General features: G+C 35.3%; 3 protein-coding genes across 3 annotated transcripts; 2 read left to right on the top strand and 1 right to left on the bottom strand.

Annotated features, from left to right (window-relative positions):
* Nucleotides 1–7: 7 nt before the first annotated feature.
* On the bottom strand, nt 8–3,082 carry LOC124342531 (serine/threonine-protein phosphatase 2A 65 kDa regulatory subunit A alpha isoform-like). Its single transcript, XM_046795489.1, has 9 exons — nt 2,922–3,082; nt 2,391–2,582; nt 1,875–2,255; nt 1,576–1,788; nt 1,256–1,514; nt 1,065–1,189; nt 725–994; nt 431–665; nt 8–366 (listed from the first exon to the last, which is right to left on the bottom strand). The coding sequence occupies exons 1-9, from the start codon at nt 3,003–3,005 to the stop codon at nt 353–355; spliced, it is 1,773 nt and encodes a 590-aa protein (XP_046651445.1). The 5' UTR covers nt 3,006–3,082; the 3' UTR covers nt 8–352.
* A 756-nt stretch (nt 3,083–3,838) lies between these two features.
* LOC124342532 (zinc finger protein 98-like) lies at nt 3,839–5,242 on the top strand. The gene is made up of 5 exons (XM_046795491.1): nt 3,839–4,184; nt 4,258–4,533; nt 4,602–4,663; nt 4,727–4,875; nt 4,956–5,242. Exons 1-5 carry the CDS (start codon nt 3,967–3,969, stop codon nt 5,217–5,219), a joined length of 969 nt encoding a protein of 322 aa, XP_046651447.1. The 5' UTR covers nt 3,839–3,966; the 3' UTR covers nt 5,220–5,242.
* A 953-nt stretch (nt 5,243–6,195) lies between these two features.
* LOC124342530 (adenylate cyclase type 6-like) lies at nt 6,196–16,840 on the top strand. Its single transcript, XM_046795488.1, has 25 exons — nt 6,196–6,423; nt 8,753–8,832; nt 8,922–9,046; nt 9,548–9,835; nt 9,947–10,546; nt 10,739–10,888; nt 11,020–11,141; nt 11,239–11,331; nt 11,566–11,712; nt 11,770–11,829; nt 11,888–11,986; nt 12,139–12,283; nt 12,477–12,589; nt 12,697–12,853; nt 12,938–13,035; nt 13,099–13,183; nt 13,267–13,383; nt 13,472–13,645; nt 13,737–13,906; nt 14,526–14,665; nt 14,741–14,850; nt 14,917–15,136; nt 15,213–15,344; nt 15,475–15,599; nt 15,670–16,840. Exons 3-25 carry the CDS (start codon nt 8,957–8,959, stop codon nt 15,820–15,822), a joined length of 3,588 nt encoding a protein of 1,195 aa, XP_046651444.1. The 5' UTR covers nt 6,196–6,423; nt 8,753–8,832; nt 8,922–8,956; the 3' UTR covers nt 15,823–16,840.
* The last annotated feature ends 215 nt before the right edge of the window (nt 16,841–17,055 follow it).

Raw genomic sequence — 17,055 nt, 5'->3', positions numbered from 1 at the left:
TATCGAATATGAACAAAAAACGTTGCTTTGTATTTTCAATTTAAATGATGGAGGGGAAGGGGTTACATTTGAACAGCTACATTAAACATCCGGTTGGGATAAGGACTTCGAAAAAAATGCGAAACAAGTATGTCGCTGAAGGTGAGTAGCGAGTGTGTGTCTGTCCTAATCGATATCCCATGAAACGAAGGGTTCAGTGATAAAGTCAATGATGATAGTGGTACTACATAAAGAATAGGGACTTGCCAATAGTAGAAATTCGGGGGATGAAATAGAAGTATTAAGAGAGGAGAAATTAGAGGGACAGCAGGTCACATCTATAGATCTTCACCGATGGATGTTTTGTTGATTTTCAGCCGGAGAGAACTAAAGACAGAAAAATAATTGTTTTTACTATTCACTGATGCAACAAACTATAAACGAATTTTACCTGCAAGAGCTTCGGATGCAAAATATTTCACATCGACATCGGTATCTGTGATTAATTTATCGAGCACGGGTTTAATAGCACTATGGGTTGCCTGTGCTTCCATTCGAGGTGTTAATTTCTGCAATGACTTTGCGACGTTAAAACGAACATTCGCTACGTTATCATTCGCCATAGAAATAACCGTTGGAAGCAGTACTTTGCCAGTCACATCTGGTCCACATGCTTCCGACAAAACCTAGAAAAAGAATACGTTAATATATAATAATAAAATTGAAGGTTATTTCTTTTTCTCACGTTGATGCAAAATAAACACGTCATACGATGAAGATAATTCTGATCTCGTGCCATTGCCAATACTTTCGGAATTACGGTACTCTGGGCCCATTCAACACCAAACTTCTCTACTAGTTTCTTCAAGTTGTTCGTGGCAGCTTCACGGATAGCATAAACATGATCAACTAACCAAGCCATACAAAGCGTGTTCAATTTCTCGTCGAAGAATTCTACTCCCAGTTGACCGGCCAACAAAGGCATATACTCGATGATGGCCAAACGTACTCTCCACTGTTTCGGATGAATAAAAAATAAAATAAAATAATTAGATCTAAGATGAACAAGTTAGACGAGCACGTACTTTGGAATCTTCAGCTAATTCAACGATCGCCGGAAGAAGCGACTGCGATAACTGCTGAATCCCAATAACACTATTAACGCAATCCAGATTCGAGATAATATTTAATCGAACTTCAGGACATTCATCTGAAAATTTAAACAAAACCAAAGATGAATTTGATTATCTTCACGTAAATCGAATTGAAAGAGTACCTTTTAGTTGGGTCAAGAACAACGGTAAAAGATGCTCAACAGTGTTGTCTTTGCCTAAAATAGGACTAAGACCCATAATAACAGCAGCCAGGGCCGATTTGACATGTTGATTAGCATCTGAGACTAACTCTTTGACACACGGCAAAATCTGGTTCATGATAAGATTTTCTCGGAAAGCGGGATCTAGGGCTTGGCAGAAATCCCGCACCTTATGAGCAGCTGCGGCTCTTACCTCGGCTTCGGGATCTTTCAGCAGCGCCTTTAGAATAATCAACTTTAATATTTCCGAATATGTTTTTTAAAGACTACAATCACCCTACTTGGAATGCGGACACCAAATCTTGTTTGGAAATTTCCGGGCCAACAGCTTTTTGTAATTCGGTGAACTTATCAGCCACCATATAACGTACACGCCATGATTTGTCTTCGGCACACTGTCTAAGAGTTGGCATCACAAGCTGTTCGACATCCTCTTGCTGAAGGAGCTCGGCCATAGACACGCAAGCTTCAACTGCCAAAAGTCTCACGGAATCCTACAAAAAAATCATTTATTAAGAAAATATGAAAAGGAATCAAAATTTAACAGATAGAAATATAGAGGGAAAAACGTGTTAAAAACCTGCTCATCTTGCGCCAAGAGGACGAACATGGGAATCAAATCGGCCTTTAACCATTCGACTTCTACAACGCGAGCAAACTCTCCAAGTTTAGACGCTGCAGCACGACGCACCATAGGAGTATCGTCTTGACAAAGCATACGAAACGTTGCCCTTAGTTCTCCTTTTACATTATGCGACACTTTGGAATACGCAACGCTGAAAAGTCCGCATGCCGATGTCCGTGACGTGAACCAATCCCCAGATGCAAGTCTTCTCAATAATGGAACAAAGTATGTTTCCAGGTCTGAAGGACTATGCTGTTCTGATATAAGACGAAGGGACTCAACAGCTTTATCGCGAACAACTGTTTCTTCAACAGTGGCCAAAGATTCCAATGGAGGCTGAAATACAATTTGTAGTAAATTAGGTCTTCTAATATTTCAGGAAGTAAAATATTTGTAAGATGGAAAAGAAAGCTCAAGTATGTATGAATTTTCAATATGTAAAAAAAAAATAGTTTGACAAATATTACTTACAAGAAGACAATGAACAAACTCTGGACCGCCAACTAATGGAGTAAGAGCTCCCAGTTGTTCCGCTAATGCCAATAGCACTTCATCTTCATCATAGATTGTATCTGTGAGGAAAGGTATCAACTCGCTGCGAGTTCTTTCAATGCCCAATGCCAAAGCTATAGTTGATAACTTCTTGATGGAGTTGAGTCGAAGCTAGAAGTAAAGAAACATCATTACCAGAAAATTACATAACAAACATATTAAGTAAGTGTCAACAATAATATGAAATTAATATTATTTCATTATCCTCAGAAGCATTGAATCAAATGTAGATCAGAAGAAAGTTTTTAATTTTAAACAAAAATACATTTGACACAACACTGCTATGACGGTTGCAATAGGCTGTCTGATGGTTTACAATTTACATGAATACCCCTATTGTAGTAGGGTACTGCAGCAGTGTACATATATCGCCAATGAAACTCGAAACGACATTTATGAAAGTCTTTCCATTAGAATCACATTATATTAACGAGAACATTAAAATATTACCTGGACATCTTCATTCCGTAACTCATCAATCAAAACAGCTATAGGATACAACGAATCATCGGTTGTTGCATCGGCGGCCGCCATCGTGTAAAAGTCCAAAAAAACCTAACTGGACCAATGTCGTCCTAACTCCTACACTTACTGATTTACCCAGCCCTTCTTCCCCAATGCTACGTTGCCAGATCGAAGAGAAAGGTGAATTTTTTCAGACTCGCACTCGCTTGCTTTTCAATTTTCAAATAGGCCTACGTTTAACGTTTTACATTTTTGTCATTTTGCATCAATTGCATCTATTTTCTCTTTGAAAAATTAAGCATAATTCTACGTGTTTCGACGTCAGAACCCTTCTGTGGAACTTCAAAAGTGTTGTGTATTGTGTTTTTCCCTCTTTTCCCGGCGAACCGAACATACTTAACAAGAAAAATATATATGCCATAGGCTCACGATGAGTTGGCCATTGTCAAATACTACAGTCCAGTCCATATCGGCGTATCTTATGCACTCTTTGACCGCTTTGGAAACGACTTCGGTGGTGCTAAAATGGGTATATTTATTTAGTAATCAAAATTTAAAAAATACGGGATAATATAGAATGTTTGTATTAATAAGTATAATTTTGTTTAATTATGTAATTTTTTTACTAATAAAAAAAGTCAGCGAACTAGCGAAATTTTTGTAGCTCACATGGCGCTTACAAATGTGGGAAACCCAAGCCTATTTTTAATTCCTTTCATGCGAAAAAAAATACACACCACCGGATGAAGATCTAGTAACTCTCCAGATTCCAGAGACTTTTCAATCGTTTTATCTCAGATCGTCAGATCTGTATCTGTGGCTTTATATTTTTTTTTTTCGTATGCGATTTTGCAAGATATTAACCTTTTTCTCATTTGGCAACGTTTTTGGTGTTCGGGCATTTTTCATTCTGGCATCGCTGTATAGTTCGATGAGAAAGCAGACAAAATAAATTTTCATCAACGACGAAACAAAAAATTCAAACCGATTCAAACTACTTTATTATACACAAGCAATTAATAACTTATAAATGGAATTTTTACTAGAACGTGACAGCCGCAACTCAGCCTTGACTGATTATCTAAAGAGTATCTACGATAATGGAACGGCTGCTGACATACTTCTGTTGTCTGATAGCTGTCAATTCAAAGCCCATCGCAGTGTTTTGGCTGCTGCTAGCCAATTTTTTTATTTTATGTTGAAAGACGAAGTTGTGGATGACTGTGTAATTTTATTCACAGAATACAGGTATTTTATATAGTTTTAAAAAAATATATAGCTGAGAGCATAAGTTGAACAAATCCTTTATTTCAAAATTTAGTAGTCGGCATGTTCAGAAGATGCTGGAGTTTATTTATACTGGAACAACAACTGTCAGTGAAAAAGAAGAAGAGTCATTCTCAAATTTGTTGATGGATTTAGAAATTGGAGGAGTAAAACCAAATATTTGTACATCATCAGCTTTCAGTGTTGTAGAAAGAATAGAAGATGTTATTTTGGTGGAAGTTGATACATCACCAGATGCTGCTGAAGGATCAAGAAATTTAAAATGTGAAATTTGTGGTCAAGTTCTTAAAACAAGAACTGGACTGAGAATGTAATGAAATATTTTGTAGTCTTTTAAAGATAAATTATTGACTTCAAGTTCTTTAATCAATTTTTTAGGCATTTGCTAGTTCACCAAGGATCTAAAGGAAAGGTTTTTACCTGTGATGTATGTGGAAAAGGTAGCTAGTTAAATTCAAATGTGTTTTGCCTTAATTCAATTAAAAATAGAAAATTACATTCAGGTTTCAGTCAAGCAAGCCAATTAAAAACCCACATGAGAATTCATACAGGGGAGAAGCCTTACAAATGTGATGTGTGTGAGAAATCATTTTCCCATGCATCAACACTTTCTGAGCATAAAAATTTGCATGATGAAGTCAAACCATTTCAGGTAAAACATTTTCTCTTTATCTTAACAGCTATTGATAGTTTGGAATATTTCAAATATTGTTTAATACATTAATATTACAGTGTAATGTATGCAAACAAGCATTTGCTCAACGTAAAGCCCTCCGATCCCATAACTGCCATGAAGATAATCAGAACATCAACAGCAAAATGTTTCCATGTCCTTACTGTAGCAGATCTTTCAGTACTCGTAGAGGTTTGGCTATTCATAAAATGCATCAACATGTTGAAACTGCTAGTGAACCAATATTGCAATGTGATCTTTGCTCTACAACTTTTACTAGTGAAAACGCGTTTGAAACGCATTTGCGACATCAACATAGTTAGCCCAATAAAACCTCTAATTGTTTTATCGTCTATCATTAATTTTTTTTTTTTTTAGATTTATTATTTAATGCTGGCTTTTCTATTATCAGACCTATCCTATACAATAAATGGTAATTTCTAATAGCAATTAGACTGTCTGGCGTGAACGTGATAAATACGTAACTCAAATGTAATTCCCAATATAATGCTGGAAACGGGCATCGCTAAATGATTAAAATCTGTACTTTTCATTCTAATCATTTACATAATAGATGTAGATGTCAAAATGTAGATATCCGCTAAACAGTGATGGTTGTCATTGGACGATTTTAACTAGCTTTCTCCATGTTTGTTGAAAGAACTGTCGGATTGCACAATTTTACAATGTATTCGGCTATTGGCGTGTTACCTACTATCAAAAATGTGCTTACCTCTAGTCTTCTACCCACATACAATATGAGAAGAGGCGTTATGACCCCGTGGATTTAGTGTTTATGTTCACCCGCTTTTTTACTCTTCAGACCCACATAATGTTCCCAATACTATTTATTACAATATGAGTTTATTAATATTTAATAATTCTGTTATAGGACTATTGTGTTTATTGTTCTTCTTCGATATGGCGATATAAATCTTAAAAATGAAACCACATTTTAAAATAATTAAAAAAAAATCAATTATTTAATTGAGGTCCCTAAGGCTATTCGACGCTATAACGACAACACTTAACGCATGCTTATCAGATGCACGTCATACTGCATCTGCATAAAGATCCTCCGCATAATGATAATTATAACGAATAAAATCATTTAAAATTGTGTTAAAAAGACATGCCGTCGATTTAACATTATTTAGGGAATAAATCAAATCATGTTACGGAGATGGTCAAATTTATCTGCCAGGAAGAAGTCTGAAATAAGAAAAATTTCCTCTGGTTACTTGATAAAGATTGGGCGGAGACTAGGTAAACGTGGGCGGAGTTTCAGACCAATCCTTGTTGTACCGTAGATCCCAACCATGGAGGATATAACAGATCGTCACTACCAGCAAACTGAAGTCGCGCAATGGACCTCTTTAAGGAAATTTGTTAGGGAACTATAGTTTCAGTGAGAGTGTAAAATGCTTTCGAAAAGTGAGGTTAACTTTTGCTAGAAAAACAAATCGATTGAAACGAGGTGTTCCAAAAAGACGTTGTTTAGTTTCTTCAGGAATACAAACAGATTTGGTAAGTGAAATCTTTACGATGAGTCGATGACATTTAACAAGAATCCGTACAGAAACAGGAACTTTTTCTATTCAACAGATTTTTAAGCTTTTGTACAAAAAATAGGCAGATATAGTTATCCTGATAGACACAAACCATTCAAGCTTCACAATGTTCACATCTTTATTGATTTTCCCTACCTTTCCCACGACGCAAATCAATACATTGGAACATGGTGAGCAGTTGATGAATCTGTCGCGAGGTTTCTTTCTTTTTTTTTAAACTAAACATTTTCCTCCGTGTTGTACTAAAAAGAAAAACGACTGAAATGTGGAAGATTGAGATATTATGATTTATCTTAAAAATAAAACGAAAACAAACTAACTTTTTTTTAAAGAGAGGACTGTTCACTATGTGCAAACAATTCAATCATAGGAAATATATATTATAAATCTTGAAATTAATTTCCTATTTTGGATTTAACTTTTCAGTCAAACTTAGAATAATATAACAGACCATAGACTTGTTTCCAACGAATTTATAATTTATTCACAATCCGTAAAATGTAAAGCTCAATTAATAATATTTGTATTAAAGTTCGTTCTTTATAGCGATGTTAGCAAGCACTGCTATGTCATTTTCCATAATTTCGAAAAACAATATTTCAAAGAAAACGACAGCAAACTCTTTCTATATTTCAAGAAAAATGGGCACCTTCAAATATTCTAACTTAGTAATAGGCTGCACAACTAGTGCATAGAATCCAAGCCACGCATCCCTATTGATTTTCTCTACCTTTCTGACGACATGAATCAATACTGGAACTTTGTGCGATACATCTTTTCTCGAATTCGCCGTGCGAGTTTCGTATCATTCAAATATCTAAGTCCTATAGTCGAATCTCATAACCGTCGTTCAATTTGTCAGTGTAAAAACAACGAAATAACGAATTGGCAGATCTGCCAATCATACTTTTCTTCAGAGATAGGCCTGCTCGGAAACACGATTAAAAGAAAATAAGTTGGCCTATATTCAAGGCTGAACTTGTTATAGTTTATGAAAATATCGATATTGTAAACAATGAAGGAGTTATATAACTCCGGTGATCAACAGTATACAGCAAGAGATCTCGCATATTACTCAAGAATTCATTACCCAATCAACGGATTTACGCGCATCACCGAATTGCAATTATATACGGTACCATCTCTTCGGGAGCTATGATTAGATGGGACGTATAATCGCTAGATTGCGTCACCGTAAACCCAAGCCGAGAAACTTTACAAAACATTGCATTTAACTAAATCAAGGCTATTTCAAGTGGAATTCAGAGCTTAAAGGCTTAAGAGTGAATATTTTGGTTCTGCTATTGGAACGTGAGAAATCTTATAATCTCTCCACTTTGAGCTGAATCAAATCATCAACTGATGATTGGTTTTTTTTCTTTTTTTTTGGGGGGGGGGGGGATTTGAAAGGGGGTGGGAAGTGGGGGTTGAGAAACGAAGAAAAAACCAACCGAAAACAAAAAAGTAACTCCGCCCCTTGGTCGTCTCATCCAATCGCAGTGTTCTAAATTTCCGCAAACTTCAAATAACGATGGTGTCTTCACCTCTAAAAAGAAGGTGCTGTGGATAGTGATTGCCTGGGCAATTCATACCAAGCTAGAGATAGAAATTCTAAGAATTAGATTGCTAAATTACTTTCTGCTCTGGCAGATGTTATACATATCATTATTAAAGATTGATTACATTTTTAAATACCTTTAACCAAACCATAAAATCTATCTTTCCCTATCTGCGTAAAAGCGTTATGGGTAAACTTATTTTTTAAAAACACAATGAGGTCCTGGAGGCCGTACCCATACTGACTCATCAACCCCTGCTGTTCCAATAAATCCACCAACTCTGGCTCCCTGGGTCGTACCCAAAAAATTACGTTAACTTATAAATCCGTACCCAAACCTACCCAAAATATAATGGCGTATAATGACTTCACAATAAAAAAGATACGGTAGCGAATAAAATAAGGTAGCGGGTGGAGCAAAGAATACAATAAAACAAAATTAAATCATGTTATTAGTTCACAAACAATAGGGGAAAAACAACTTATGACCCATACTGATAATAAGTCCCAGCATCATTCCCCACTAAAATGTAAGACATTACAACAGCCACTGAGGATTGATTCGATTAAAAAACCGAAAAATTACGAAATAAAAGCTAAATTTGTTTACTATTTCATTCGAATCTTAACGAAATTATATATGATTTTAGGTTAAATTGAGAATTAAGAATAATTCAATTTATTTCACTTCAAATTAAATTAACTATTTTTATTTTATATTCATTAGGAGAAGAAATAAACATTTTCTACTTCAACATTATGTTACATGGAATTTTACTGGCTACTACCATATCCACATTCGTACAGGTAATCACAATTTACTTTATTCACGTATGGGTTTAGAATCATTCTAGTAATATTTACTAAACTACCTCTATTAATTTTTTTATTTTTAGACATACCACAACTTACAAAATCAGCTAGAAGAAAAATGCACAGAAGCAACAGTGACTCTAGGCGTGATCGCCAGCAACGATTCAGCTTTAAAAATCGCATGAAGCCAAGTTCTTTACAAGATGTGGTAATATATATTTTATTATGGCAATACAGGATAAAAATTATTAGCAAAAGATATTCGCAAAACAGTAGCCCTATTCCTTGATCCCTGGGTAATTTGTGTGAACATTTCGAGAAAATAATGGCATTCCGTTCGATCAGTCTTTCGAACAGTCGTTTCTTTCCTCGTGTTTATTTGAAACAAAACGGATTACCTTTAATTTGTATTAGATTTTTTTTTATTTTTACCACATCCTCTTATTCCAAATCAATCCGTCCCGGTGTTACCTGTTGATGATGGAATTTACCTTAATATGAGGCTAATAGGATAAAGTCCATGGACATTCTATATAATCATCCGGCTTTAGAACAGTGCACAAGTCATTTATTGTATAAACAAGCCATTTCAAAACAAGTCACACCGACGCTATTCCTCGGATGTGTATTTTAGTTGAAATAAATATCAAACACATTTTTGACTGTACACAATCCATTGCATATAATATTTTGTCTCAACTGTTTGTAGGACAATGATGTGGGGGGCAGAAGTGCCAGCTTACGCCACCATAAAACACCAACATCAGCAGTACAAGGAGCAACAAAATCCGGCGGAACAAATGGCGGGGGGGCTACGGTGGCTTCTAGTGTCATTAGTTTAGGCTTTTCCATGTCATCCGTCAATGATCCGACCACCCCATCTGGAATGGGTCCATTAAGTGGACAGACCCCTAAGAAATCTAACTGGGAAGTAATTGAGCATTATCACAAGTCAGGACTTCATGGAACATCTTCAAATAGCCGGGGAAAGCAACAGGCAAGAAAATATCCATCACTTTTAATTTATTATTATTAATTACTATCGTATGCACGCCAAATAGTATTTTATGGTAGATTGATTCGTTGTTCATTTGCGTATTTTTCTTAGGAGGAATTTGGAACAGCAGTGGCAACTCCAGCAGTCAATAATGAATTTGTTCTGTTGGAAGACAACAGGCGCTGCTGGTGGAATCTGTATCAACTTTTGAAGCGTGTTTTTCGATCTCATCGTTTTAAAGACGTCCACGTCGAGGTTTTATATCAACGTTATTTTCTGCGGATGAATCAAACCAACTTGACAAGCTTGCTGGCTCTGCTTATTGCTACTGCACTCGTTTTTACAGCGCTCAACTACGCCATCGGCGGCAATCAAGGCCTTCTACAGGGCGTGATTATAGGCTTGTTTGCTCTTCTCTATGTCGGTCTGGAGTTGCTGGTGACCCGCTCCTTTCTCAATGAAGTCTATCTCATCGTATTCTCATACATAATATTGGCTTCATTTGTCGGAACGGAGCTTGTGCTAGCCTTAGACAATGCTAGGAAATCAGCTGTAGCCGGAGCTTGGTCTACCGTATTTTTCATTTACATCACCTATACCTTTCTGCCTCTTCATGTTCGGGAGTCGTCCATTTGTGGCTGTCTCCTGGGAGTCACACAACTAGCGTGTGCACTAAGTCTCAATTTCGAAGACACAAATATTTGGAAACAGGTATAAACAGCACAGCTGAAGACGATAAGAGCGGATAAGAGAGAGAGAAATGTTCCGGTATTGCACGACTGCTGGAATTTAACTAAACGATAGGCCTGTTTTATTTAAAATCCCTTAGTACTTTAGCTACTTTTTCACTTTATTTCACTTTTTACCTATAAGAAGTAGATTTATTTTTGAAATCCTTTGTAGATATTGGCCAATGGGGTTTTATTCCTATGCACAAACATAGCAGGAATATTCACCCATTACCCATGCGAAGTTGCCCAACGTCAAGCTTTCATAGAAACGCGACAATGCATTGAGGCTCGAATTAATATTCAGCGAGAAAATCAACAACAGGTAATTGTCAGAGGCTTATGTTAACTATATAATGGGAGATGCGCATTGCAAAGTCTAGCAACGTTTCCACAATATATAGGATTGTGACTTAAAAATAGATGTAATACAGTTCTTCAAATTCCTTATTTCAGGAAAGATTGCTGCTTTCGGTACTTCCACGGCATGTGGCAATGGAAATGAAAGCGGACATTGCTGGAAAGCCCAAAGATACAATGTTTCACAAAATTTATATTCAGAGGCACGAAAATGTCAGGTAAAACAGACTTATTGAAAAGAACAAAATTATTCAAATGGAAATTGTTTATTAATAAATGACTTGTTTTTTATTTATTATTTGCCATTGGAATCAGTATTTTGTTTGCCGATATCTGTGGATTCACAAGTCTTTCTGACCAATGTACGGCTGAAGAGCTCGTCCGCCTACTCAATGAACTATTTGCCAGGTACGGACACTTTTCAAAATTGTGGATTATCCGGATTTACAAAATCCAGAAAAAATGGGTTTTAAGTTGATTAATTTGAAAAAATTTAATTGAACGTTCCTTAAAATTTTAATACCTTTCCTTTAAAATGGATGGTTTTTTAAGGGGTTTTTAAATCAATCAAATTAATATAATTTTTCTCAGGATTTGACAAAACCAGTAAATGAATATATTTATTGATTTTACCCGTTTCAGGTTTGACCGACTCGCAGCTGAACATCACTGTTTACGCATCAAGCTGTTAGGTGACTGTTATTACTGTGTTTCCGGGTTACCAGAACCAAGGCCTGACCATGCACATTGTTGCGTCGAAATGGGACTAGATATGATTGATGCAATTGCGTAAGACAAGTTCTATCAACTTCAATGATTTTGGCACTCAAATGATTTTTTTTGCAGGCTTGTAAGAGAAGTTACAGGTGTAAATGTAAATATGAGAGTTGGTATTCACACTGGAAGGTAAAACATACGAACCAACATTTATTAAAGAATTATTTAAATTTTTTTCTTAAAATAGAGTTCATTGCGGAGTTCTTGGACTAAGGAAATGGCAATTTGATGTATGGTCTAACGATGTGACTCTCGCAAATAACATGGAAAGTGGAGGGATTCCTGGGTAAGTTATTTTTCTATATAGCTACTTAAATCTAATATCCATTTTGTGTATAAGAAAAGCTAAGATTTAAAAAAAAAATACTTAATTCCGGTAAAGATCACATAACAGTATCAAGTTGATATATTTTCGATTCAATGCTATTCATACATAAGGCGGATACACATTACCAAAGAGACGTTAAAATATCTCGGAAGCGACTACCGCGTAGAACCTGGTCACGGTGGAGAACGGAATGGATATTTACGGGATCACAACATTGAAACATTTTTAATAATTCCCAGCGATAAATATCGAGATGTAAGTGTATATTTTCATATCATCATAAAAATACGTGAAAATGAAGAATTTGCCTTAAACCCGAATTCAACCTCATGGTTGGACTGAAAAAATAGAGTAGCATTGAATTTCCTAACGTTAACATTTTTCCAAGTGTAATTTCTTGAATTCATTTTTTTAAAAAGTCGAATGAAATATTTTTTTATCTTTTCAGCACCACGCCAAAAAAACCAGCAGCTACAATTCCATGAACGGAACGACATCAACGTCTAAAGAAATGCGCGTCATGGGTCATTCAGAGCACACGAAACAAAATATCCATAACAAGTAGGTTGCAACATTTATTGATTGAAAATTGATTTTCATGATCTATATAAGTAAGAACAATTTATTTCATGCAATATTGGATTAACTAAAGACATTCTAATCGTTAGGCTAGGATTTGGCGATAACCAGGAAAAGAAAGACCCAGAAGTCGAAGTAAACGACTATCTTGCGCGGGCTATAGATGCGAGAAGCATTGACCGTCTCCGTGCGGAACATTGCCGCCGTTGGTTACTAACCTTCCGAAAACCGGAAACTGAAGCCAAGGTTTTTATATTAATCACATATTAAATTGTTAATTTTTAAAAAATAATCATGTCTCAATATAAATCCAATTTTCAATTGATTTAGTATGCCAAAGAACGTGATAGAATGATGGAAGCCTACTTTATTTGCTCGTTTTTCATCCTGGTTTCCATTCTGATTGTTCAGTCTATCGTCATCCCACAGTAAGAAAAAAACATCGAATATGAAGTAATTTCTCAAATAACCACCCATAATATTTTTTGCAGATCAAATGTGATGTTATTAACCAGCGCAATATGTGGTGGAATATTGTTACTGATTGTTATTATCGCCGTCGCCGAGAAATGCAGTGCAAGTTTACATTTCAGATTATAAATCATTTTGATTTATTCAAAGCTAATTTTTTTTATTTTTACAATAAAATTTTTATTTAGTGTCTACCTGATGAGCTTATGATGTTCTCTCGTCGTATAGCTGCCAGTCATCGTTTAACACAGCTGCTCTCAGCATGGGTAGTTCTTATTCTTTACGCTGTTGCATGTGCTCCACTGGTGAGTAAAGATTTTTTGCAAATCTTGTTAATTAATTCAAACCATCAACTCAAATATATCGTCACATTGAATAATACTTCGATTTAAGGTACCTATTTCGGAAGAAAAAATGCCACCTTGCTTGATTCAATTGATACAATTAAATAGCTCCACAATACTTAACGATGGAAGATTCAAAGATTTGTCGTTTCTCCCCAATGTATCTTTTTCTGGAAGCAGCACTGAAACCTCCAAAGAAGTATGCACATCCCCTTTTCCTCAGGTAATTTATAATTCCTAAACTTTTTTTTTTATGTTTTAAAAATAAATTAAATTAAGAAAATTCTTTTTATTTCTCTTTTCCTACCATTTAGTATGTCACACTTTGTGTCATGCTGGCAATGATATCCAGTTCAGTATTCCAACCGATGACAAGCTTGCTTCGCTTGGCTTTGCTGATAATCATGAGTTCAGTTTATCTTTACCTTGTGTTTGGAAGCCATGCAGCTGTTTTCGAATCCCAGGATATTCTACTGTTGATGAGGTAAGATTTGCTAATTTATTTGTTGCGATAACATGATTGTCGAATTGTACCATTGTTTTTTGTTGTTTTTTTAACTTGAGAAGAAAATTCATTCAACAAAGTTATTAACTTTTGCATTTAAATTAAAATGAAAAGTCTCCTTTTTTAATTTAAATTTTTTCCTACTAATTAAATGTTGTAATATTAATTTAATATTGTAACATTAAAGATTATCTAAATTTTTTCCGAACTTTTGGCGATTAGAAAAGAAAAGGACTTTCGAACGGATGACGCGGAAGGCGGAATGCTCTCTTTTGCGTGTTTTAGTCTTTTCCCGAAAAATTCTTCTTTTTATTCAATGCATCAATAATTAGACCCCCCCCCCAGGCAATATTTGAGTGTATTAGAAAACAAAATTTTTGTTGGCTTGGTTATTCGTAAAAAACTCGGTCCAAATAAATTTTTGGCCGAATTCTAAATTTGGCAATTTGATTATGTTTCAAAGTCTCCCCCTTTGATTTTTGAATGCGAGTATAGGGATCCGTCAGTAAGAAAATTATATAAGAAATCGTTCCCCCAGAAGTCTTTAGTTCGCACTATATCCAGGTTCATATGCTCACAATTTTTTTATTACTAAAAGGGATCCGCCAGACTCAACCATATCTTTGGGTATGCTGACAGCTTTGATATTAGCTGCGTTTGTGGCTGCGTTTGTAATTCACGGGCAACAAATTGAGGCAACTTCGCGATTGGACTTCTTATGGAAACTGCAAGCAACTGGTACGTTTATTGGTGTTGGTGAATGTAATAATGAGCAGAAATATTAATTTCCAAAATAAATTTCCAAATTTATAGAAGAAAAAGAAGAAATGGAACATTTACAGGCGTACAACCGGAAACTCCTTGCGAATATTCTTCCAGTTCATGTCGCGGAGCATTTTATGTCGATGGATAAACATAATGACGTAAGATTTGATAATTATAAATTTAATCTAGTAATGTGATACAAAAATTATCCCTTTCTCCTACAGGAACTTTATCATGAACAATGTGAAAGTGTGTGCATTATGTTTGCTTCAATCCCAAACTTTCCAGAGTTTTATGTTGAATTGGAGTCAAATAATGAAGGCGTCGAATGTCTTCGACTTCTCAATGAAATCATTGCCGATTTTGATGAGATTTTAAGTGAAGACCAATTTAAATACATTGAGAAAATCAAATCGACCGGATCAACTTACATGGCTGCCTCTGGTATACACAGTGATATATCTTCAAATTGGTCAGTCCGCTGTGTTATAACTCAGTATTTCTAAAATATATATTATAGGTCTCACAAAAGCAACATGTGACATGAAGAATTTTAACCACGTAACGGCTATGGCTGACTACGCTTTACGGTTAAGAGAGCAACTGGATTACGTCAATGAACATTCCTTCAACAATTTCAAAATCCGAATAGGTAAATTTTGATAGCCTTGCGAACTGAGCGCGAAACGTTTATCCGTGGCATCTAGTTACATATTACTCGCATAAAAATGTTTATCATTATTCAGTGAACTGCATATGTTTTTTTTTTAAATTTTGCTCAGGAATTAACATTGGACCGGTCGTAGCAGGAGTAATAGGTTCTCGGAAACCACAGTACGATATTTGGGGTAATGCAGTAAATGTTGCAAGCCGGATGGATTCAACTGGTGTACTTGACAAAATCCAGGTAATTTATTATATACTTTGCTTGTTATCGTCAAATCTAGTAATGACCTCTAACATTTTGAAACAATCAGGTAACGCAAGAGGTTTGCCAAATTTTACAACCAAAGAGTTACCCTCTGACATGTCGAGGAACAGTTAATGTAAAAGGAAAGGGTGAAATGGTTACGTACTATTTGGACGGTTACAGCGCCGATCGTGTTCAAGTCGATGTCGGAACACGTTAACAGTCTAGAAAGTTAAGTATTATACCCACGCAAAAGAATAAAACCGTTTCCCTTCATATATATATTTAAGATTTTATTTAACTAGCGGGAATTTCGAGAAGATGAGATTGGTGATTTAATTCATCAGCTTGATCTTTCGCATTCAATAAATAAATAGATATATATTGTCACAAATTATATTTAACAAACTAATTTGAGACGCAATGTCACAACCCTATAGGTATACTGACCTTTATTCAGGAAAATATTTTATTATAAAAAAATTAGAAACATTTGCAGATTCACAATATATGTAATTTAAATTGCCACAGTCGACGTGCTGGTTTTGAATCTTTTTGATTCTTAAATAAAATTATCATCCAATAATGTGACACCCCACTGATATTTGTATCGGGTCACTTAATATCAATCCCTAAGCTCGTGAATCTAAGGTTAAACGGTAATTAACATCAGTACCATTTTCTTATCAATACTTTTGCATTGCGTGGTGAAATCTATGCATTTATCGCGTGTGCTTTTGTTTGAGGGATTGTTACGTTTGTATTTTTATTGTACCTTCATGCCAAATGTGTTTGATGTAAGCAAATGTTTCGGTGTTTTCACGTGCATGCTTCAAAAGTCAATGCGATACCTATTATATGAAATGAACCAATAATTACTGCACACTTCAATTCATCGCCATCTTGGAAATTATCAAATTAAAAGAGGCGTACGAAAGCAACAAATTATTTAAAAAAACCAACTTCTGATTATTTTTGAATCTGCCAACCTCTATCCCATAGGATCAAAATACTTTCATTCTTTGTTTTTACTTGTGACAAAATATGTTGAACCCCAAATATTTCTATATAAATGAAATTGTGCAGAGTGATTTTTTTACTTGGAGTTTGTTACCTATTTTTGAATGCCAGGCAAATATGGATTGCCTTTTGTATTCAAAGAAAATTGCCATAACTTTTGATTTGTAAATCAGATGTATTCCAACACCAATATAACATAAAATATATATTACATAATCAATTTTGAGTGAGTTCAATATACAGTCGTGCTTGGAAGCTTCTTGAGCAGGCAAACTCTGCTCTGTAATTTTAATTGAATTTGAGGGAAGGTATAGCTTAGAAAGCTCTCTCTACCTCTAATTGCCGTTCATTATAGTGGGAAGTTGAAAGAGCGAAAGGAGAAGAGAATGGAATTTTAAGCGCAAAGGAAGCGCAAACAAATTTAAAAAGGAGG

Source organism: Daphnia pulicaria, chromosome 6, assembly GCF_021234035.1.
Source record: "Daphnia pulicaria isolate SC F1-1A chromosome 6, SC_F0-13Bv2, whole genome shotgun sequence".
NCBI lineage: Eukaryota > Metazoa > Arthropoda > Branchiopoda > Diplostraca > Daphniidae > Daphnia > Daphnia pulicaria.
This window is presented reverse-complemented; position numbering and strand designations above follow the sequence as displayed.